General features: G+C 42.4%; 1 protein-coding gene across 3 annotated transcripts; it reads right to left on the reverse strand.

Moving 5' to 3' along the window:
• Positions 1-455: 455 nt before the first annotated feature.
• On the reverse strand, positions 456-23,391 carry UBE2D2 (ubiquitin conjugating enzyme E2 D2). 3 transcript variants are annotated; one of them, XM_081015248.1, is made up of 7 exons: positions 23,239-23,391; positions 8,613-8,676; positions 7,618-7,649; positions 7,460-7,537; positions 7,265-7,370; positions 2,675-2,726; positions 456-1,307 (listed from the first exon to the last, which is right to left on the reverse strand). In XM_081015248.1, the coding sequence occupies exons 1-7, from the start codon at positions 23,260-23,262 to the stop codon at positions 1,262-1,264; spliced, it is 402 nt and encodes a 133-aa protein (XP_080871374.1). In that variant the 5' UTR covers positions 23,263-23,391; the 3' UTR covers positions 456-1,261. The 3 variants fall into 3 exon arrangements, with proteins under 3 accessions (XP_080871374.1, XP_080871372.1, XP_080871373.1); XM_081015246.1 differs by having other exon boundaries at positions 2,675-2,768; positions 23,239-23,385; XM_081015247.1 differs by lacking the exon at positions 23,239-23,391 and adding an exon at positions 22,700-22,726 and having other exon boundaries at positions 2,675-2,768.
• Between the last annotated feature and the right edge of the window lie 263 nt (positions 23,392-23,654).

Raw genomic sequence — 23,654 nt, forward strand, 5'->3', positions numbered from 1 at the left:
AAGATATTTCATGTACAGTGAACATTTCCAAGTGATTTAGTGCAACAGTCTTTAAAAGCTATATTTTGTGTTAGTCTGTGCTGATGCCTCTGTAAAAAAAATCCCACCTTGCCCTTTTACACCCATTCTTAAAAATTACACAAGGAATCCCTTCGCTATGGCACACAGGCACAGGTTTAGTCCCATGTTAAACAGAACTTTCTGAAATGTTCTTCAATCAGCAAGTTGCTTATCTGGCTTAACAGTCAAGATCTGACATACAGGCATTCAGATTTCCAGATTCCAGTTTATCATGGACGTTGGTGTTTTCACACCCTACTTGAAGTTTGTCTCACTGACTTGTTTATTCTGCGATGAAGCTTAAAGACTGATTATTCTCAAATGCAACTTCCTAAAAAACAAGAACTATAGACTTTAAATCTTAGCCCATAAAAAAATTAAGCCTATTCACACAGTTATATGTAATGACTGTAGTAATCAGTTTATTACACAGATTAATCATTCTTGAACGTACAAGCTCCAAAGGAGCATTTGGGTCTTTAAATATACACAAGTCTGTCAAATGAATTTTTACCCTTACATCCAGAAAGACCTAAGCAGTTAAAAACTTAAGAAAATAAGAGCTATTAGCTATGTTAACTGAGAAAACACATACAAACCAAAATTATGAAGGGAAGGGGGGAGAGGAGCTGAAACAAAATCAACGTCACTTGATGCACTAATAGCTCCAATGCATTTAAATGCTGACCAGTTAAACTTAGACCTTTAAACACAGGATGTGGGTACAGTTTGATCTTGTTGGTCATACATTTACCTAAGTAGATCCTTCAGAATAAAAATACAGAAACAGCTTCAAGTTCTTCACATACGTTTTTCATAACTGTTATGAGTTTAAAAGGATTCCACTTAAACAAAATTCTCCTTTTCAATCACTGAAAGCCTTTTACTCTCTGCCCCCTCCCCCTCCCTTTGGTTTATGCCCAATTTAAATATTTTAGGAATGCTTTTATGCTCACAACTAGACTTTGAAGAACTGGCTTTTCACACACATTTCTTTGCTAGGAGTCAATGTTGGTATGGAATACAGTATTTCATTGTTCCAAGTATGTACAACACGCAGCACTGCTGTATCAGGTAAACATGTGCACAGGGGAAGATGAGGCGTGGGCTCATAGAAAGCAGTCAAATGGAAATCAAAAGGACTTTCTCTTTCAGAGTTCCCCTATCTTTATTTGTAGAGGTTATCCAATAATTTCTTTAATTACATCGCATACTTCTGAGTCCATTCTCGAGCTATTCTGTTGTACCTGTGTGTATAAAAAGAGGGTGGTTACTGAAGTGCAAACTGCACCAAGCAGTAGACGCCCTTTGCTAAGACCGTATGAACCACAAGTTATTTCTAGCACCCAATCAAGCTAAAGCACTAGGCAAAGTAACTTTAAAAAGTCTCCATAACATTGCAATCAGAATGCAGTTAATAATAATGATAAAAATACTAATAATGGTAATAATAATACTAATAGCAATAATAATAATAATAATAATAATAATAATAATAATAATAATTCTATACTGCCCTTTACCTGAGGATCAAAGGATAGTTTACAATGTAAAAAGACATACCATACATAGTAACAAACAAAAACAGTAACCACATGCACATACCACACAGAGCTTAAAAGGCATTTGAAATGTTTGAGTTCTTAAGCGGTACAAAATATTCAAGAAAAACTTCAGAAAGCCTTGCAGTCCATTGATGGTGCCTGAAAACCATTAAAACAACAACATGGGCAACAGTCTTGTAATATCTTCTAAATTTTGAATGTTTGTTTCCACTTGCTCTTGCCATCTGAACAAATCAGTAGATTTTCAGTTTAATATCAGCAACTATAACTGGAAGAATTTAAGAAACATTTTACGCAGCAATCACCTGTTATTCAAGTTTGCACTTTTAGATGCTCAAATGTTAAGAACCAATTCCAGGTTCTTGTTTTTAGTCCTGACTTGTCACTTTTACAATTATCTTGATGTCGGGTGTTGAAAGATGCTGCATTTCAGAATGTGCACTTTCATTGTGCTCAAGCTTCACTAAATGCTTTTTACACTGTTAAAGGAAGTTTTAGTTCAATGTTGTAATAGAATTGCCTCAAGCTGAACTATTCATAGTAGTAATTGACTGGAAAAATATATAATGAAAACGAATCAATTGAACCTCAAGAATTTTTCACTACAATTAGCAATATCTGTCCATTATTATCCCTGCAGCTACTCATGAAGCCACTCATGTCTTTCTTTTTCACCTACCACCACCAGAATCAGGTTGTCTTGTGGCAGAAGTTTAAGTTGTTTCTCCCTCTGTAGCCTAAAAGCAGAAACTGTAAGGACGAAGAGAGGCAACTTCAAAACAGTCAAGTATAAAGGTGCAGAGGACGCTAACTGAAATTTTATTGGATTAACCAGCCCAATTGAAAAAATAACCCTAATTACTGACTGAGATCAAATACTTTAAAGCTGGAAATAAAAATACAAGGCAGCTGACAGAGGCAGATGACACCCTGTAAAAAGAAAGAATAGTGCCAATGGCACAGAGTTAGTCAAAGAGTTAGTTAACAAAGTCTTCAAACTGTTGGTCCATTCTCAGGTTTTCAGCTTTAAAAAAACCTTCCATACTCACTTTTCTCTATCTGTTTTGTAGATCCGTGCAATCTCAGGCACTAAGGGATCATCTGGATTGGGATCACACAACAGAGAACAGATGGACAAAAGTACTGGAGGGAAGAACACACTACATTAGAATTTTTCAGTACAGCTGAATACAGATAAGAAGCAAGTTCATTCTATTCTTCATTTAGCCTCCATCCCTCTTTCTGTAATTTTATAATCTAGCACTGAGGTTGAAACTGCTCTCCTTCCACATGGCTTAAAAACACAGGTTCAAGCACCTTCCCATCTGACACATCTTCCCTACTCTACACATTGGGGCTGGTCGCAGAATTAGAAACTATGCCTTTCCTGACTAACGTAGGGAAACAGCAGCCACATCGCCAGTTGGAATTTAAATACTGGAGCTTGGGAAGCATGAGAACAGAATTGGCACAAGAGTCAAATTTAAGGCACTGGGGATGTATGTTCCTTCCTACCTCACCTGCAATCCTAAAGGACTTTTTTATTTTTAAAGAAAACAAAGACTCCTCTATACTAAAAATACATAAAGAATAACAAAAACTAGAAACATGATGGTCCCTGCTCATTTAGATGTTTCATAGTTTGTGTATAAAGCTAAAAATCCCAGATTTCCTGGGATTTTCTTTCAAATACATTGATACTTCCTCTACGAGGTTGACACTTACTTGACACTTCTGGTACTATTTATGGCTGATAAAACAAGGTCCATCATGGAACAGCACTCACTTGTACAGAATTCATATACATTGAAAGCTACTTACTGCAATGGGAAAAACTATAGCCAAGGAATAACACTCAACATCTTATGTGGCAACGAAACCAAAAAGGCTTCAAACACAACAATTTGCTGTAATATTGGATAACTGTATTAACTGCCACAAGCATTTCCAGCTGTTCCCATCAGCTCTAGCTTTGCTGCCTGGGGCACAGTTCAAAACTACCAGGTAGAGAAGGCGGCCCTGAACTGATCATAATTTGAAGTCCCCCCCCCCCCCCCCGCAATCAGAAATATTTGATTTGAACAGAGCGTTTGTTTTTTAAAAAAAACAAGGGGCAAGGGGGGAGGGTTAAAAAACAGCTTTGCTCAGTTGGGTTGGTGTTGGTTCCTTTTTTTTTTTTAATGGAACAATATTTTTTGGGAAGTGGAAAGCTTCTTCTATGGATAGTTTCCCCATCTCACATCACTAGCTTGGCAAGTTTCAGCTCAAGAATGTGGAAAAAGTGCTTGGATCAATCAGGGTGACTGCTCACAGTTTGGACCCTTGCCCCTCTTAGCTGATAAAAACTAGCAGGGAGAGGAAGGAAGGCTGGCTGGACCAGGGGTGTGATTAATGCCTCCCTGCAAGATCAGGGTGCTCCCTGCCTGCTTGAAAGAGGCAGTGGAAAAATCACTCCCCAAGAAGTGGAATGCAGAATGAGACACTCTTAGTGGTTGGGGTTCCGTAGACCAGATGGATGGGAGGTTGCCTGCTCTTGATGGGGCTACATGCCATCTGAAGGAGCAGGTACACAGCTTGGGGGAACTTTTAGATCCTTGGCTGCCGCTTCAGACTCAGGTGGCCTCGGAGGTGCTTTGTGCTTTCCATCAGCTGTGGCTGGTGGCCCAGCTATCTCGAAAGGGAAAGCCACACTTCTGTCATCTATGCTTCAGCAACCTCTAGGTTAGATTACTGCACTGTGGGGCTGCCTCTGAAGACAGTTTGGAAACTTCAGCTTGTGCAGGAATTCAGCAGCCAGGCTGCGCACCGGGGCAAGATGCTTTGAACATATTACACCGATCCTGGCTTGACCACACGGGCTGACAATTAGTTTCCTGGCCCAATTCAAAGTGCTGGCTTTGACCTATAAAGCCATAAACAGCTCAGGACAGCACCTCTCCTGATACGAACCAACCCATACCCTGTGATCATCCTCTGAGGCCCTTCTTCATGTGTCTCCTCCACAGGAGATCTAGAAGATGGCAACACAAGAGCAGGCCTTTTCTGCAGAGGCTCCCCATTTGGGGAACACTCTCCCTAGACACCCACACTGCATATCTTTAGGTCCCAAGCAAAAACCTTCTTCTTCCAAGCCTTTAGCTAATTAAACAATCTTTGACCTTTTAAACTCTGTGTGTGGCCAGTGTGTGTGGTTTGGCAGATCCCTCTTAAAACAACACTCTGCCTGTACAGAACAGTTACTGGGGATGGAGTGGCAGCACACATGTACCACTAGTTAAAATGAAATAATTAATCACAAAGGGACTTAAAATTCTGACTGACAGGGCTATCTTCCTTGCCACCACTATGCAACATACCTGCTGTTGCCTCACCCCCTTCCAAATACTTTTTAACTAGCATCTTCCAAAGATCTAGATACTTAACACCAAGTGTTAGGCGCTGAACAGAACACATCATGTGTCACTTATTCAATTAGTTTACATGTAAAATGAGACTGACAAAACTGGGTCAAAATGAGGTCAGGGGCTGCTTACATGAAGTGGGAACCAGATTATCAAACAGAATCATAGATCAGAATTAGGAGGGACCCATAGGATCATCTGCAATGTGACGCGGGTGGTGCTGTGGGTAAAACCTCAGTGCCTAGGACTTGCCGATCGCATGGTCGGCGGTTCGAATCCCCGCGGCGGGGTGAGCTCCCGTCGTTCAGTCCCAGCTCCTGCCCACCTAGCAGTTCGAAAGCACCCTTAAGTGCAAGTAGATAAATAGGTACCGCTTTATAGCGGGAAGGTAAACGGCGTTTCCGTGTGCTGCGCTGGTGCAGGCTCGCCAGAGCAGCTTTGTCACGCTGGCCACGTGACCCGGAAGTGTCTCGGGACAGCGCTGGCCCCCGGCCTCTTAAGCGAGATGGGCGCGCAACCCCAGAGTCGGTCACGACTGGCCCCTTACGGGCAGGGGTACCTTTACCTTTACTTTATAGGATCATCTAGTCCAGGCTTCCTCAACCTTGTCCCTCCAGATGTTTTTGGCCTACAACTCCCATGATCCCTAGCTAGCAGCACCAGTGGTCAGGGATGCTGGGAATTGTAATCTCAAAACAACTGGAGGGCTGAGGTGGAGGAAGCCTGGTCTAGTCCAATCTCCTGCAATGCAGGAATATGCAGCTGTCCCTTCTGGGGATCGAACCTACAACCTTGGTGTTATCAGCACCATGCTCTAAGGGGAGGCTAGCAGAGCAGATAGCCTTTGGGGAGGGGGGAAACTAGTTTGGATGAAATCTGAATTGAATTTCAAATTTAACTCCATCTAATTTAAAATGATTTCAATGGCAGATTTAAAGACATACTTGTATCTCACCACTCAGCTGAAGTCTTCCAAGCCTAGCACATGCCTACAAAGGCTGCAAACACACTCAGTGGAATATATGGTAAGACCAGGCAGCAGGAGATTGGCAGCGGTGATTGGGCGTGTGATTGGTTGCTGCGGCAAGGCCTGCTGACGACTGGCTGCGGCAATTTGGTGGGCTATTTACGGCAGCGATGTATCCGCAAGATAATTGGGAGTTTTTGTACACAGGCTCATCAAGCAAAAGGGGTGGGGGGGCATAGGCTCCAGGTATCAGATGCATGTAGCAGCCATGGTAAAAGGGGAAAGCTGCCTGGGCATGCTCAATGTCCCTCTCATTACTCAATGCATTACTCAATGTACCTAAACGCATATTCTGACTATGCAGCTAGTTTCATGTTTTCAATAATAGCCCTCAAGTTGCAGAATACTCTCCCAAGGAGGCTCACATAACAATTATCTGTTCTACCTCAGCTTATGTGCAACAGTGCTAAACCACAAAAACCGTATTGAGTTTCTGTATGCTGCTTATAGATGATTGTTTATTTCATTTCAACAATTTATATACCACTTAATTACAAACAAACAAACACACACAAAAACCAAAATGGAGATAAGTTTTGGTAACTAGCTAGTAAGGAAGCTACACTATGGATTCACATAATAACCTCTTTTAGAACCATTTAGGCTAATGACCACCACACAATACCTATTTTCACACACGTGTGTGTGTGTTGTGCTTACTAAATACAAATCAAACAAGCCAAATCAGATCCCAATCTACCTGGGGCATCAGAAAATTTTCAGATTCAAAATTTTCCAGAAACCGTCACCTCTGGTTGTTAAATCTTTTGCTTGACTGCTAGTTTGCAGACACTGTTTTGTCCCTTATTTTATGTATCCCTTCAGTACTCCACACTGACCTTTGTTATGCTTAGAAAGCAGCAAGTATCTCCTTCATCTGTGATACAGGCATCTTCTGGCGAATGTTGCACACATGTCAAGATGCTACTTCGCCCTCTCAACCATAGTACATGCTTGAAAAAGGGTCCTCCTAACTGTTAAATATTGGCAGACTAGCCAGCTCAAATTCAGTAACCTAGCTGGGCAGAGGAAGCTTTTGTAAAATGCACCATACATAGCCTTAAATACTTAATTAGGTATAATCAAGAAACTGGGCAGTAAGGGTGTGTGCCATTTAAAGAGATGCATCACCTTGGGAAATATGCAATACCTTTTACATTAACATTAGAAATCACTTACCATTCATTTAGGCTCAGAGCCACGATGCTTACCTTTTGAAATAGTTAATGCGGGAGACCACTGTGACCGTAGAATATCAAGACAAATACTGCCATTACTGTTGATATTTGGATGGTAAATTCTTGTTGTAAATGCAACCTGTAAGATAAGGACGTTCTTTCATATAGCTTTTATTTACTAAAACAGATACTACACCAGCACTGTTAGGATGTAAACAAGAAACCCACCTTAGGTGGTTTGAAGGGATAATCTGTTGGGAAGTGAATCGTCAAGAAGAACACCCCACCCTGATAAGGACTGTCATTCTGAAAAGAAAAGAAAAACTATTAGAAGAAAGTTTAAAGTTAAGTTTATAAATGCTATTTCAGGTTTGAAAGATACTTACTGGTCCCATTATTGTCGCCTGCCAATGGAACACTGGAAGAGGAAGGAAAACGAGATATGACTTACTTGCAGCGATCAGTGCAAACAGAATGCCTTGAATATGGTGCAGCAAAAGTAGATCCCTGTCACCAATATTTCACTCTTAGCTCAACTAGAGAGTCAGTATTTCAAGCTTACTGTCTGGCTTACACACTCAACTTCGTCAAATGTCGTGACATAATCAGGGCATGGGCAACATGCAGGAAACCCAACAAAACATGCCATGTACAGAATGACTCCTGCAACAACAGTCAAGGCCTCAAATGAAGTTAATTGTTCAGTGGAAGTAGATGTGTGTTCTGTTCACCCCTTCATGTTTCACACCAATCTATTTGGAAGAAAGGCATTTTTCGTATTGAGTATTTTAATACAGATAACTACTTAGAAAGGTGCAAGAGTTGCCTCTTTACCACAACACACAACTTACTTCTTGTAATAGACTTATCAAAGTTTGTTCAAATTAGTCACTAAATGCTTCATTTAACACATATTTATTTTCCATTAAGTAATTTACTGGAGAGACAGCCTTACAAGTAAATTTAAAAGCTTAGTTTATTGAATGCATAAATAATTCAACAAAAAGTTATAAAGAAATTAACAACAAAAATTTGTTCAAGAAAAACATTAAAGATTCTATCATATGGTCAAGTAAACAAAAGCTACTTTTAAAAAGAGTGAGACCATCACCAATTTATTTTAAGTTGAAATAAAGGGCATGTTGCCTTTGGAGAAGTTTAGGCAGGTAGTCTCCAGTGTGAAATTTGTTTAACCAATTTAGTCACTGTTTAATTGTATATCCTAAAAGAAGATTAAGATTATGTAATTCTCATTCTAAATTGCCTATGCCTGTTTAAAGATTTTAAAAACATAACCTCAATTGTACATGTGCAGGTCAGTTTTCCTCTCTGCCTGAGGAAGTGCTCTTTTGAAGGCTTTTTCTCAATTATAGGTACTTACTATCATCTCCAACAGGCCCTGCTGAACACTGTGCTGGAGGATCACGTGCCAGATCATTCAATTCCTAAAAACAAACACACAATTGACTCAAAATACAGTAATTTTATTTCCACACAACAGTCGTAGCAAACAGCACTCTACTATAGCTTTTTTATTATTATTAAATGCTAATTAAAAACTTACAGAAAAACTGAGAAAATATCAACATTAATACCTATATTTAAGTTCTGTTATAAAACAAAATGCTAATATATGAAGCAACCTGATTTTGGTGAAGCACAGCAACTTTCTTTCAGTGATTCAAAGGAACATTGTTAACATTAAGGAGGCATAGTTCTATAACTTGCTAGACCATTTGCTTCTAATTTAGTTTTATTTTGTTTCCAGCATTAAATATATGTCTCACACAATCATGTATGGCAGAGGTTTTCAACCTTTTTGGGTCCACGGCTCCCTTGACCAACTACATTCTTTCTGCGGCCCCCCTGGGGGGCTCAGGGCCCAGTTAGGTCACCCCTTGCCTGCAGAGCCAGCAGAAACGCGAGAGGACAGCAGAGGAAGGGGGGAGGAAAGAGGGACCGAGGCCAGGGCTGCTCATGGCACCCCGGACCATCATTCAAGGCACCCCATGGTGCCACGGCCACTGGATGGCCAATGTATGGAATTAACACCTTATGCTGAATTCTAGCTTCAGGCAAGAAAAATAGAAGAATATTAGTTGGATTCCCTATCCCATATTTTCTTCAAGACTCATTTGCTAACTGCATCATAAAGGAAGTTAAGTGTACCAATGTGCAATGTATACTTCCAACATAACGGATGGCTATTTCACTTACTTTTCTTTAGATTATTAAGAGTCACACACATAATTCATGTGATTTTCCTTCCAAATACATTTCCAAATATCATTTACATTTGTGATAATGAAAAAGATATTTAATTTACTCTGATATTATCAATACTCGTAACATACATTGTGGAAAACCTTTGGGTCATTCCATATAAATTGGTCCAATTTTTAATGAATCTTTTACCTCATGTCCAATTTTTTTAAAATTTTGTACACTTGTTGAATGATCAGAACTAAGCTTAAATCTAAAAAAAATATTCTTATCTCATCCTGTTTCTGAGTTATGAGGGTTTGAAATTTCAAAAAATTGACCACCTTAAAACCTCAGCCCAGAATCGAGATATTTCAAAACTAAAAAACAACAACAACAACAACAATCTCTTCAGAACTTCATGGGCTTTAATATGATATGATACATGATGTACTTATTTTAAATTTGAAAGTTAAGTTACATAATTTATTTTTTTAAGCAATTAAAAAATGATTTAAAAATTCACCCCAAATTGTATTAATTATTTCATATTTCTAAGAGCTTCCAGCAAAATTTCATCCTAGTATCTCAATGGGATCACATTAAAAAACATATTTTGTGCATACATGTTGGGCTTATTGGGTTCTATTTAGGATAAATGAGTCTTCTTGGAGTAAAGTATAACAGAATAAACAAGACTTCAAAGAATATTATCAGTTACTTTCAGGCATTTCTTCAAAAAGTTATTCAATTAAACAGTATCTGAAAAGCTAGTCAGGCTTTCCTTTTAATAAGTGTTCCAAAGCAGAGTGGTAACTTGCTTTGAAAGAATTCTTGTTAGTACTTCATTTCATGATTATTACAACAAAATCTGTATCAAACAAAATTCTGAAAAAAATTAACTTACACATTAAACAAGCCTGAAAACACTGTTGCACATGACGTTTCATTTTTGTGAACCGCCCTAAAAATATAATATTTGCCCATATGCAAGTTTGGCCAGTTGCAGGCCTTGGTTCAGTCCTTGTTAGAACTAGTGCTCACCCTACCTTAAGTGTATCCCAACTAGATGGGTCAAGAAATGATGATGCTAGTGACCAATTTTACTAAAAAGATTACAGCAATATATCACATTTTACATGCCCTTTTTTTCCTTTTCAGTCGTGAGTGGAAATATATTTGTACATGTCAGATTCACCAAAAAGTTAGTAAAATAGTTAACTTGTGTATTCTCATCAATATGACAATAAAATAACTGGAGAAGTGTTTGAAACTCCCATTATTCTAGGCTCATTTTGCAACAGGGAATTTCATTAGCACAAGCAGTTTCTAAGCGCCTAAGATTTCAGATTAAAATTGCAGAGTGGAAGGAAAGAAGGACCTTTTTCTGCTTCCCCACTTCCAGCTACTTTCTGAAGACTGGAGAAGAGACCCTTTTAAGAACATTAGGGGGGGCAGGGGAAGGACTAGACCATGTGAAAATTGAACGTAATATTTTAGCTGCGGTTCATTCATTTTCAGCTTTGTATTCTTGTTATTAAAAAAGCATGCCTAGACATTCCGTTGTTGCACCCATAACCTAGGTTTAAGGTGCCATCTAGCTCCCAACCTTCATATCTCAGTTTCTAACACTAAACTGGAGCACAACAATACAAACAGATCAACACAAGAGCTGAGGTAAGGCTGAGTCTCAACTCACCACTGAACCCTGTACAACAAGCCACAGCTTGTCCCTACAAAGCAAAGCCAGTCAATGCTGCTTCAGACAAGCTGAAACCACTTGGTTTGAAGTCTTGTTTATTCTGTTATATTTTACTCCAGGAAGATGCATTTATACATGTACGTAGGGCTGGGTGATATCTGGTTTTCAATATCGCAATATATCACCAGCTAAACATAATGATATTTCAATATGTCATAATATCTGATAGCATCCTTCCCTGTGGCTGCAAAGGGCCCCCTTTCGTCTCCCCATGGCAGTGGAGGGCCACATTGGGTTTACCCATGGTGGCAGAAGCCCTCCCTGGGCCTCGCAACCTCCTCCCAACAAGCGTGTTGCATGTGTGATGTCATGCACATGTGATGAGCCACCCCAATGCTGTGCGGAACTCAGCACCTCTGCTTCAACTAAACCATTAAAGATTTCTGGGGAATATATTACTCTTCTATGGAGTTTTGTGGGCATATTTAAAATTTAAGGAAGTAGTAGATTTGCAGTCTGATTATAAAAGCTACATTGAACCTAGATCTACACCCTATATGTCAAGGGTCTACAAATTATGGCTGGGCCTGGTAACTAAGCAGAAGCTTCTAGTAAGCCGCTATGAAGTCTAGTTCCACGACAACACCATACAAATTCATCAACACTGATGCTGAATTTTGGTTTTATGTACGTTTGTTTAATTCTTCAATTTTATTCTTCCAATAAATTTTATTACGAGAACACAGAAGAGATAATGAAAACCAGATTTTAGGCATTAAGCTCCTTCATTTAAGACCCTCACAATTATGGATTGCTTAACCATTTCCATAACAAATGATCTGAGCCAATCACAATCATATGCCACTAAGGAAATGTCACCTAGAGAGAAAATCCAAAACCTGAGAAGATTTAGCACTTAACAAACGAACAATGCATGTAAATTCAACCTAATAATACTATAACAAGTTATTTCAACAATAAGTTAGAGGGTAAAAGGCAGATGGATAGAAGAGTTCTTTTGTATTCTAATTATGAAACACTGCCATATCAACTGCCCCATCACATACCGATTCCTACGCATACTTAACTGGAAGCAAGCAGCCAAGCATTCAACGGTACTTCTGAGTAAACCTGTAAAGATTCAACTTGTAAAGCACACTGAGCATTTGTTTAACGGTTCTTTCTCTGCCAGTTTAAATGCGACCTTTAGCTTTTAATTAGAAAGGCAAACAATCTCACAAAGAAGTGTTCCTACCTCAAGTGTCTAAATAGGAAGGCCAAAGAAAACAACGGAAGTATCCACCTGGATTCTTCTCTCAAAGATTTTACTTTTATTTTTTGAGATTTAAAAAGATTCGGGTTCTGAAGAGTCCAGTGGTGTCAGAGAACGCTCTCTAGGAGCTCCCAACCTTCTTTCCTTCCTGTAGTCTCCCATGGATGTAGCCAAGGGGGGCAGGGGACAGATGCCACCAATAAGTGCCGTATTTTTCCATAAGACGCCCCCTATTTTGGAGGCCTCAAAATTTAGAAAATAGGGGGATTAAGCTTTTGGGAATCCAAAATCACAGAATCACAAAACAGAGAAACCAGTAGGAGAACACTTCAATCTCCCAGGACATTCTATACAAGATCTCAAAGTAGCTGTTTTACTACAAAGGAATTTCAGAAATAGACTGGAAAGAGAAGCTGCTGAATTGCAACTCATTACCAAACTTAAAACCATGGAGAGACCTGGTTTGAACAAAGACATTGGATTCTTATCCCATTATACATGACTAAGCCATTTCTCACCTTCTCACCCCTTGCCTTTTCCTGTAAGACCTATTACAGTCGTTAAGAGTCGTCAGCAGGCTCATCTCAGCTATCTGCCAATCTCCCATTCCCACCACCCTTCTGAGTAATACCCCTCCCCACCTTCTCACTATATAGAAGGATCTGGCAACTTCTGTTTCAGTGTATCTGAAGAAGTGTGCTTGCACACGAAAGCTCATACCAAGAACTAACTTAGTTGGTCTTAAAGGTGCTACTGGAAGGATTTTTTTATTTTAACACTTATTTGACCCAAGTTAATTGACACAGAGAGGGAAACCTACAGATACAGTCCAAAAGGCGCACAGAGAGTTCTGTATATATGGGAGAATTTTAAAAAGCAAGTGGTCCTCACTGACCTGGTACAAAAAGATTTTGTTATCCGGAGGAGCCCTGTCTACAAAGCACTATAGCCATGCATACCTGGGAGTAAGGCCCACTGAAGCTAGTGCAGCTTTCTTCTGAGTTATTTACTAGATGCAAGTCAGCAACACCAGACGACCCCTCAGCAACATCCAAAGGGCCTGATCTGCTAGGTGCTGGGGTGGATTGCATCCTGTGCCTTGCCCAGCAGCCCTACCCACTGCTTACCCCACCACCGCACTTACCTGACCTGGGGGTTTGGATCGCGGGCTCTACTGGACAAAATGGGAGCCTCAGCAATCACCCTCTCCTGCCAGAAACAAGGAAACACTCCAAGGAAACACACATGGGAAAAAGGAGCACCCCCTTACCCACTTGTGATTGGCCAAGCAGTTAGCCAGCCAATCAGGATTTTTTAAATTTTTAAAAATTATCTCTTCTCTTCACTTCTTACTTCCTCTGCGGCCCCCTAGCCTTGTGCTGTGGCCCATTTACACATTTTTCACCTGTGGTCCTCTTGGAATATCCGAGGGGGTGGGAATATGACCCCCGGTTGGGAAATACTGATCCAGGGAACCACTCACTATCATTGTCTCTGTCTTATACTGACTGAGCTTCAGTTTATTGGCTCTCATCCAGCACATTACCAAGCCAAGACACTGGTCCAGCACATCCACTGCCACACCTGCAGATGTAAAGGTGAAAACAGAGCTTTGTGTCTTCAGCATACAGTGGTACCTCAGGTTAAAAATGCTTCAGGTTACAAATGCTTCAACTTCCAAATTCCACTAACCCAGAAGTAGTACCTCGGGTTAATAACTTTGCTTCAGGATGAGAACAGAAATTGCACGGCGGTGGTGTGGCGGCAGCAGGAGGCCCCATTAGCTAAAGTGGTACCTCAGGTTAAGAACAGTTTCAGGTTAAGAACAGACCTCCAGAACGAATTAAGTTCTTAACCAGAGGTACCACTGTACCGCTGCCAATGCACGCCAAAATTCTGGATGGGTCCACTCAGAGGCTTCATATAGATATTAAACAACATGGGGTATATAATTGAGCCCTGAGGGACACCATATTGAAGGCTTCATGATGCTGAAAAACAGTCCCCAAGCATCAACAACTGAAAAGGACCATCCAAGTAAGACAGGAACCACTGCAGAGAGTGCCACCCACCCTCAACTTAGATAGCCTCCAGGAGGATACAGTGGTCAGTGGTATCAAAACACAGATTATCATATAAGGGAACCAAGGTAGTTTCTGTGCCAAGGCCAGGCTGAAACCACAATTGAAATTGATCTAGAAAATCAGACTCTCCAAGAGCATCTGGATCTGGTCAGTGACCACCTGCTCAAGTACCTAGCCCAAGAAAGGAAAGGTTGGCAAATGGCTGGTAATTACTGATGGCTTCTTATGAAGCAGTCTTATCACCGCCTCCTTCAATCAAGCAGGAACCACCCCCTCTCGTAAAGAGGCACTGACCACCTCTCTAGCCCATGCAGTTGTCTCCTCCCTGCTGGATTTTATCAGCCAAGAGGGGCAAGGATCCAGAGCGCAGGTAGTCACTCACACCGATCCATGCACCTTGTCAAAATCCTCAAGCCGAAACATCTGAAATTCATTTAACAAAACAGGATTAGACAGTGCTCTGGACATCTCTCAATGTTTAACCGCTATAACAGTAGAGTCAAGGTCCCGATGGATACAAGTGATTTTATCCTCAAAATGCTTAGCAAAAAAGTCACAGCGAGCTACCGTTGGTTCTGCAAGGCTCCACACTACCCGGAAAAGCTCTGCCGGATGGCATAGAGAGGATGCAATGGAGGCTGCAAAGTACAGTAGTTTAATTTTACACCAATCACAATGAACAATAAATAAATTATCAATAAACAAACCAGTAAAATAATAAAACCATGTAAACTAACCAATAAAACAACAATGGAGTTGTAACAGAGGATCAGGGAGCATCCTCTAAACTCATTTGTATAGCCCAGATTATGGATTAGCACAATATCTGATCAGTCTTTATCAACCCACAGAGCTGTACAAGTACTCACACTAGGACTCTGAATGGACAATCCTCAAGACAGAAGCCCATTAAATATACAATTGCACTGAATGAGCAAACCTTTTGTATTACCCTCACAGGAAGCAAAAAGCCTGTTAACTAATACAATTGTCTTTCTTTCTAAGAGTTTTAGCCAACTGTGCATGCAGAACAACTTCCTCAAGAGCAACATAATTTTCTTTCTCTCCTCCTCCTCCCAAACCTGAGTAGGGGTGCAGGGAAACAAAGGAGGAGGAGGACAAGTTAAGTTGCTTTCATCAACACTGCAATGCATTTTTCCAATATTCTTTTATAGGTGAAGTATTTTTCTTTAAATGCAATTTTGACTAACAATAAACCAATTGATGAATTTCAGTTAAAGCTTGAGTCTGTGGTCTTTGCCACTGGTTACTTTACCAGCTGATCCACTAGGTTCTAATGAGAAAATCTGAATACGGAGCATGCTGCTGGGTGTCCTTTTCAGCAGTGGGAAGACACAGGCACTGCCTTAGGCAATGGATTTCTGACACCTACACTTATGCAAACAGGCTGAGCATCATTTGGTGGTCTCTTATGAGAAGCATTCCTTGTTATTTAAACTTTTTTGTCTTACAGTTTGAGACAACTTTTTCCAAGGCTTGTCTTGTCAATTAGCAGTAATGACAAGGAAATAATTCAGATGGACAGCTAGCTTACAAACTATCTTCTGTACTGCTCATTCCTGAGAAGAAGAAGTCTGGATTTGATATCCCGCTTTATCACTACCCTAAGCGGCTAACATTCTCCTTTCCCTTCCTGCCCCACAACAAACACTCTGTGAGGTGAGTGGGGCTGAGAGACTTCAGAGAAGTGTGACTGGCCCAAGGTCACCCAGCAGCTGCAGGTGGAGGAGCGGAGACTTACGAGTCTACCGCTCTTAACCACTACACCACACTGGCTCTCAGAGAAGCATTTATTGCAAATTAATGACAAAACTAGTATCATTTAAAGCACAAACAGAAGTATCACCATATACTCTAGGTAAGAGTTTACATAAAAATTAGAGCAGCATTAATTGTTAAAGCTAAGGTTAGTACATGACTACTCTAGATCAGGCTTTCTCAATCTCGGCCCTCCAGATGTTTTTGGCCTACAACTCCCATTATCCCTAGCTAGCAGGACCAGTGGTCAGGGATGATGGGAATTGTAGTCTCAAAACATCTGGAGGGCCGAGTTTGAAGAAGCTTGCTTTAGATGAACTTTGTCAACCAACAGGAATTCGTATCAATGTCCTCTTCAATTGCCAAAAAAAATTATTACACTTTGGTAATATGGTCCTCCCACTCCAGAAAGGAACCTGTATGCTAAAAGCAAAGAAATTCCTTGTCAGATTTGTACCATAGTATCCTACCTGAATTTGGTATCACTTGCAAATCTCAGTAGGAAAAAGGTTGTTTACCATTTGTTATCAAGGCAAGGCATAAACACACATAGGGAACTTCAAGATTCAGAAACTATGTTGAAGCTTCTTTTTAAACTATCTCCTGGGCAGGCAAGTTGGTCGGCAACTCCAGCAACTGAACTTCACACTCCACTAGTCTAATACAGTGGTACCTCGGGTTACAGACGCTTCAGGTTACAGACTCCGCTAACCCAGAAACAGTACCTTGGGTTAAGAACTTTGCTTCAGGATGAGAACAGAAATCGTGTGTCGGCAGCTGGAGGCCCCATTAGCTAAAGTAGTGCTTCAGGTTAAGAAAAGTTTCAGGTTAAGAACGGACCTCCGGAAAGAATTAAGTACTTAACCCGAGGTACCACTGTAGTGGGATTCTGTCCTGATCCTGTTGTCATTCAATGTCTTCATAAACGACTTGGATGAAGCAATTGTGAGGACGCTCATCAAATTTGCAGGTGACACCAAACTGGGAGGGATGGCTAATGCTGCAGAAGACAGAATCAGAATTCAAAATTATCTTAACAGATTGGAGAAATGGACCCAAGCTCACAAAATGAATGTCAACAGGGACAAATGTAAGGTTCTGCTCTTAGGCAGGAATAACCAGATGCACAAATATAAGATAGCAGAAACCTGGCTTACTAGCAGTACATACGAAAAGGATCTGGGGTCTTGGTAGACTACAAGCTTAACATGAGTCAAAAGTGTGATGCAGCCGCAAAAAAGCTAATGTTATTCTAGGCTACATTAACAGAAGTATAGTGTCCAGATCAAGGGAAGTAATAGAACCCCTCTATTCTGTCTGTGTCCAATTCTGGGCACCACAATTTAAGAAGGATGTTGTCAGGCTGGAATGTGTGCAGAGGAGGGCAATCAAGATGATAAAGGGTCTGGAGGAGCACTTGAAGGAGCTGGGTATGTTTAGCCTGGAAAACACAAGATTGAAAGGAGATACGATAACCATATTGAAATATCTTACGGGCTGTCACATGGCAAAGGGAACAACCTTGTTTTCTCTTGCTTTGAAGGGTAAGGACTCAAATCAATGGCTTCTAGTTACAAGAAATGAGATTCTGACTAAACATCAGGGAAAACTTTCTGACAGTAAGAGCAGTAAGAACTTTCTGACAGTAAGACCCTCGGGAGGTTGTGGACTCTACTTCCTGGGAGGTTTATAAGCAGAGGTTGGATGGCCATCAGTCATGGATGCTTTAGTTGAGATTCCTGCATTGCAGGGGGTTGAACTAGATGACCCTCAGGGTCCCTTTCAACTCTACAATTCTTTGATTCTATGAATATACTACAGGCAACAACCATTTTACGCTAGTTCAATGCACGTGCGATCATGGCACACATGCATTGCTGCAACCCAGAAGTGGCCAGAAAAGGGGGCTTAGCAGGGCATAAAGATCAGACTTACATGTAAATTGGGGTTGCCTGTACATAATATTTTCGTATTCAGTATGGGAAAAGATGGGCAGGAGAAATTTGGCCCAGTTCATGGAGGCTTTGAAAGTTCATATGGAAGGTGATGTCTGAAAACTGCTTCTTAGGCAATGCTTTGAATCTGACTGCCAATACAGATATAAAATATTTATGAATCTGACAAGTGGCAGATACAGGCGGCAACCATTTGGTTCTGTTCCTGACCCCCCTGTGTATCAGTGGAACATGCATAAGCCCATCCCATTTCCGGACCACTTCCAGGTCAGCAGTAACAAGCATGTGTGTGATCAACGTGTTAACTGGACGCATGAAAAGTGGTTGCTGCCTGTAAACTGCTATGTTTTTAGTGGTCCCTGATTTTATCTATAAGCTGCCTTGAGTCCGGACCGAGGAAAAGGTAGGGTATAAATAAATATAATGATGATGATGATAGGGCACGTGCATGTATAATCACCTATTTAACCTTTTAAATGCATGTAAGCAGTGAGTGGGAAAGGGTGGAGCAGCCCTGCTTGGGTGTATTTTAAAGGGGACAGTGACTTTCAGACTCGTTTTCTACATCTCTAAGAGCCAAAGTTTTCGAAGCTCTTGCTGGCAAAGCCAAACAATAGAGCTGTGACCATCCCTTTTCTTGCTGGGAAGATTGTACTGCTGGGTGTCAGAGTCTAAAGGCAGTCCATGTTGCAGGCAATGGTGACAACACTTGCCAGTTCCACCATCCAAAGAGAAAGGAGGTAGTTTCCAGTAGCCTCATGTGGTCAAAGCTCTGCAGAAGTTTTGTCAACACAGCTGCCAAACAATCTCAGCAACAGCCTACACCCACTTCAAAGTTCTTCAAACCTGGGAGGAAAGCTGCTCCACCAGTCTTCAGAGGCTTTGGCAACTGAATTTGCTGGAGCCTGTATATATCTGATGGAATGCACAGCATTTTTGCACCATCATGATATTTGAAGGGAGCTTGAAAGCAAACATATGAGAGATTTGCAAAATGAGTGAAGAGAAAGACTAGAATAACTCAGGTTTTCATGTATGGCTTTTACTTTATTACATGTATATGTAATAGATGCATTACATACTCATGGTTCTTTCTGTCCAGCCATTTTACTTTCAAAACAGCCCTGCAACATAGATTAGGTTAAGCTGAGCACACACAACTGGCCCAAAAACATCCATTTGGAGCTGACCCAGCCCGTTTTGCCATCTGAGGCAAAACAGAAAGGTGCCACCCTGCACATGTGCCCTTCCCCTTGCTGCCCCCATCAAAGCTTCACCTTCCAGGGTTGCACAGCCGCACTTTCCTGAAAGATCTTGTGATGTTCCTATGAGATAGCACAGTGGCCTTGCATGACCATACCAAGATCCTGGCAAGCAAAGAAGGGAAGCAAAGTCTCGGGAAGGTCATGTTAAGAACTTTGGAGGCCTGCATGCCATTTTGCAGGGTTCTGGTGAGATCTTGCTGGAATCCAGAAGCCGCGGCATCTACTTCTCTTTGCTTCTCTGCTGGTGGTGACAGAGGGGGGAGTGCCTGCAGAGGCACCCCCTGGATTCCGCTGTGTAAAGCAACCGCTTCAGTCTGCCTCATAAACACAGGCCAGCTCTGCAGCCAGTTAACTTCATGGGTATCTAGGCTTTTCTTAGCCTTAGTAACAGGTTTTTAAAAACAATGCACATCAAAACACACACACTACACAATGAAAGTCAGCAGTTAAGCTCGTGTACTTTCTTATGCTGAAAATGTATCTGCCAGTTTTGAGCTTTATCTAGTGGGTTTTTTGCAGTCACAATTTGAATGTGTGACTAAAACTGAATGATAATAGGTTGTGAGCCTGCTCCACCCTACCCCCTTTTCCAGCCACTTCTGGAGTGGGTGCAATGCACACATGCACGGTTGCATGTCAGTTGGACATGTCTAAAACGGTTGTTGTCCATATTCAGAAATGTATGTATCAACAGACACTCTGTCATTATTGGCTGCTGCTTCATGTCAAACACAATGGCAAATCTTAGTTGGCTGCCAAATACTAAGTGGCATGGCCCTACAGTGACTACTTATGTGCATGATTCATGTCTCCTCCTGACCTCTCTCCCAGTTCAGAGATGACTGCAGTTAGAAGCACATGGCCAACAGGAGAAACCAAACCATGTGGGCTTAACTGGGATGGGAGATGGCAAAAGAGAGTTGCAAAACAGAGGTGCAGATTCCTAAATGAGTGTGCATGTCCACAGTTACTGTAAAGGTGGTGAGCAAGGTGCATGAGGATATTAATTTTCATTAATTTTCATTAATGTCAGACTGATTCACCAGATGATGACCCAACCCCAACCTAAATGCACATTAAAAATAATGTCCTGCATCCCAGCTGAATTCAGCAAACTTCCAAAGGGCCAATATTGCAGTTCGTCTACTGTAATCTATTTATATGCAGGAGATTCTTCACCTCTACCAATACAGTGAATTAGTAAAGTTCATAAAAGAGAAAAAGAAGCATAGACACCTGCAGGAATTTTTCAGGGAGGCAATGGCAAAGACAGACACTGAAAGCAGAATCTGCAAGCTAGTTTCTCACAAGAAAATGAGAAGAATAATGTCTGAACATTTTGTCTCATCTTAGGTTCTACAAATACTAGAAGCTTTTTAAAAAATGAAAGCTGGGGATCTGGACATCATGAATGATTGGGGGGGGGGGGGAGGACCACACACACGTCTCCCATGGGCACCCATGGTACAGTGTTCAAAATTAGCCAGGCGCATTTTGGACCTGGCATTTGATCACTTGTGACCAAGATGCCTGGGAGCCAGGATGGCACCTGACATCTCCACCATCTGGGGATCATTGGAGCTGGACTGTTTTCACACACTAATACCCCATCCTGTCGAATTCTATCAGTTATATTTTATCTGTACAATCGAAATGAATTTCTGGAACCGAAATGCTTTTTCTGTTGCAGCCTGAGCAGGTGCACTCTCCATTAAGAAAAAGAAGTTGGAACAGGAGAATATATATGTGGACTGTCCCTGGATCAAGTGACTTTTCTTCTTTCAAGTTCTCAAACCTCAAGGTTGTCATCTGAACTAGCCAGATCTTTAACTGAGAATCAATCAGTCAGTGCATCATTTAAAGCAGTCTTGCCCCAAAATGGCAACTAGAAGTTCCATTTTGGCGACTGTAACCTTGATTTAAGGATCCATTTGGCGCCTGGCTTATAGATCTTGTGTTTCTAACACTGCATATGGAACCTTAACAAGAAGCTGAATACTCATATATACTGCTAACATTTTTGAATTCTGTAACTGAACAACTCAAAACATTTAGAGTATATACTGTACTGTATATAAAACATGACGACACACAACAGACAAATTCCATTTTCATAAATCTTAAAGTTACTGTTTGATGCAAAAAGCATACTGTTACAAAGTCTATACCATAGTCCCGTATGTTACTATAAAAGACAGCATAATTTATGCTACTGCTAAATCACCTGGGACTATTACCTGTCAACCATAGCAACCAAAAAGCACCAGGAATCTCCTATGGGAGGATTTTAAGTGGAGGCAAATGAAGCCACCACCTATACTCTTGCTGCAGGAACTAGCTGGAAGCTAACCCTTCCCTTATATGTGCATGTGCATACACACGTGATATTAGGTACCACCAGCCAGCAATGTTTGACCTCATGATCAATATTGTCAGGCAATACCATCAAGTTTCCCGTATTATTCACATCTCCTGATACCAACCAAATAATATGAAATGTAAAAACTATGCCTTAGCCCAATAACAACTGAAACACAAGAGCCCTTACATAATGTCCATGTTTTTAGGACTAGTGACTTCAGTAGGCCTGGAGAAAAGGAATTTATCCACAAAGGTTTCAGGTCTTCTTAAAAGCTATGTGCACAAGAGGGAGATTTTCATATTGACTTCCTCAACTTTGTCTTTGACTGGTTTTACTCCCAAATAGAATACTGGCTAATGTTAACCAGTTGAAAAATAAGGGTCCAAAAAGTAACATAAGTCCTACTCATGTTTACTTGGCAGTAAATCCAACCCAGTTCAATGCAGCCTGAACTGCAGCTTGAATGTTCCTTCCAGAAACAAAATGAACCTTTAAGCCACATTTCTGAAGGTGAAGCAAAGAATTCTGTGGCACCTGAGACATAGGCACCAGAAGGAGTTACTGAGGATATAGGTGTAGCTGTAGCAGGAGGAGTGAGCAGCATGGCCCTGGGAATGAAGACGGCCAAAGCCAGTGTGCGACACCGCCACCGGCTCAGCTCACTGCAGGCAGACGTTTTCTCTCCGTCCACATAAAACTCAACGGAGTAACTCACTCCACGGATTTTGAAATGAAAGAAATTAGGCTTTGGCCCCCACCTCCATTGCCTACTTTGGTACAGGATTTCTACGGAGCAAAAGGGAGCACCTGCAGCCCAGGGAGCTACTTGGGAGGGGGCGCACACACCTGTAGCCACATGCGGCTGATTTTAGCACATCCTAGTCTAAGCGGGGTTCGCTCGTTTGTTCCCCTCAAGGGCCTTCAAGCCGGGGCCAGGATCCTGCTTCGAGGCGCCTCTCCCAGGGACGGCCACCAGACTGGCGCTTGTTTTGCAAGAGTAGCATCAAAACTGCATGGGATGAGGCAGGCAGGGAAAGCCTCCGGGGAGGCCGCGAGGACGGCAGAAGCTCGGGGAAAGGAAGGCGGAGGAAAGGATCGGGGCGCCTCCGAACAAAGAAAGGCTCGCTCGAGAGGCGAGCGAAGGCACCGATCCCCGGAGGCGCCCCCCGCCGGCCGGCCGGGATGCCGCGGCCCGAACGCGGCGAGAAGCTGCCCCGAGAGCGCGGGAGGCCGGCCGGCCGGCCGGGGCAGGCCCAGCAGAGCGGAGGCAGCCGAGCCCCTCACGGCCGCCCAGGCCTCCCGACCCTGCCGCGGGCGGGAGGGAACCCGGGCCCGGGGAGGAGCGGGGTCTTCCGGGCCGCCTCCCGGCCGCGCTGGCGCCTTACCTTGTGGATTCTCTTCAGCGCCATCGCGGCGGCGGCGGCGGCGGCGGAGCCTGTTGAGGGCGGCGCGCGAGGAGGGAGGAGGGAGGGAGGGAGGGAGGAAGGAGGGGGACTACTTTCCGGCCGCGGAGGGAGCGCGGAGGGCGGTTCGGCGGAAGCGGGCCAGGCGGGGGCGCGCGAGGAAGGCCGGCCGCTCTGTCCTCCTTCCTGGCAGCCCTGCCGGCCTCGTCGCTCCTCTGGCGGCGCTGTTCGCCCGCTCCCCTGCGAAGGCGGCGGCGGCGGCGGCGGCGGCGGCCTCGGCCTTCCCCCGCCCCCCGCGCGCGTGCGCGCCCCGACTCCCGCCCCTTCAGGCAAGCGGCTGCCCCGGCCGCATCACCCGCACGGAGGAGTTCTTTTATGACGCCTGCAGCGTCGGAGGT

The sequence above is a fragment of the Podarcis pityusensis genome (assembly GCF_964106645.2).
Source record: "Podarcis pityusensis genome assembly, chromosome: 7".
NCBI classification, from domain to species: domain Eukaryota; kingdom Metazoa; phylum Chordata; class Lepidosauria; order Squamata; family Lacertidae; genus Podarcis; species Podarcis pityusensis.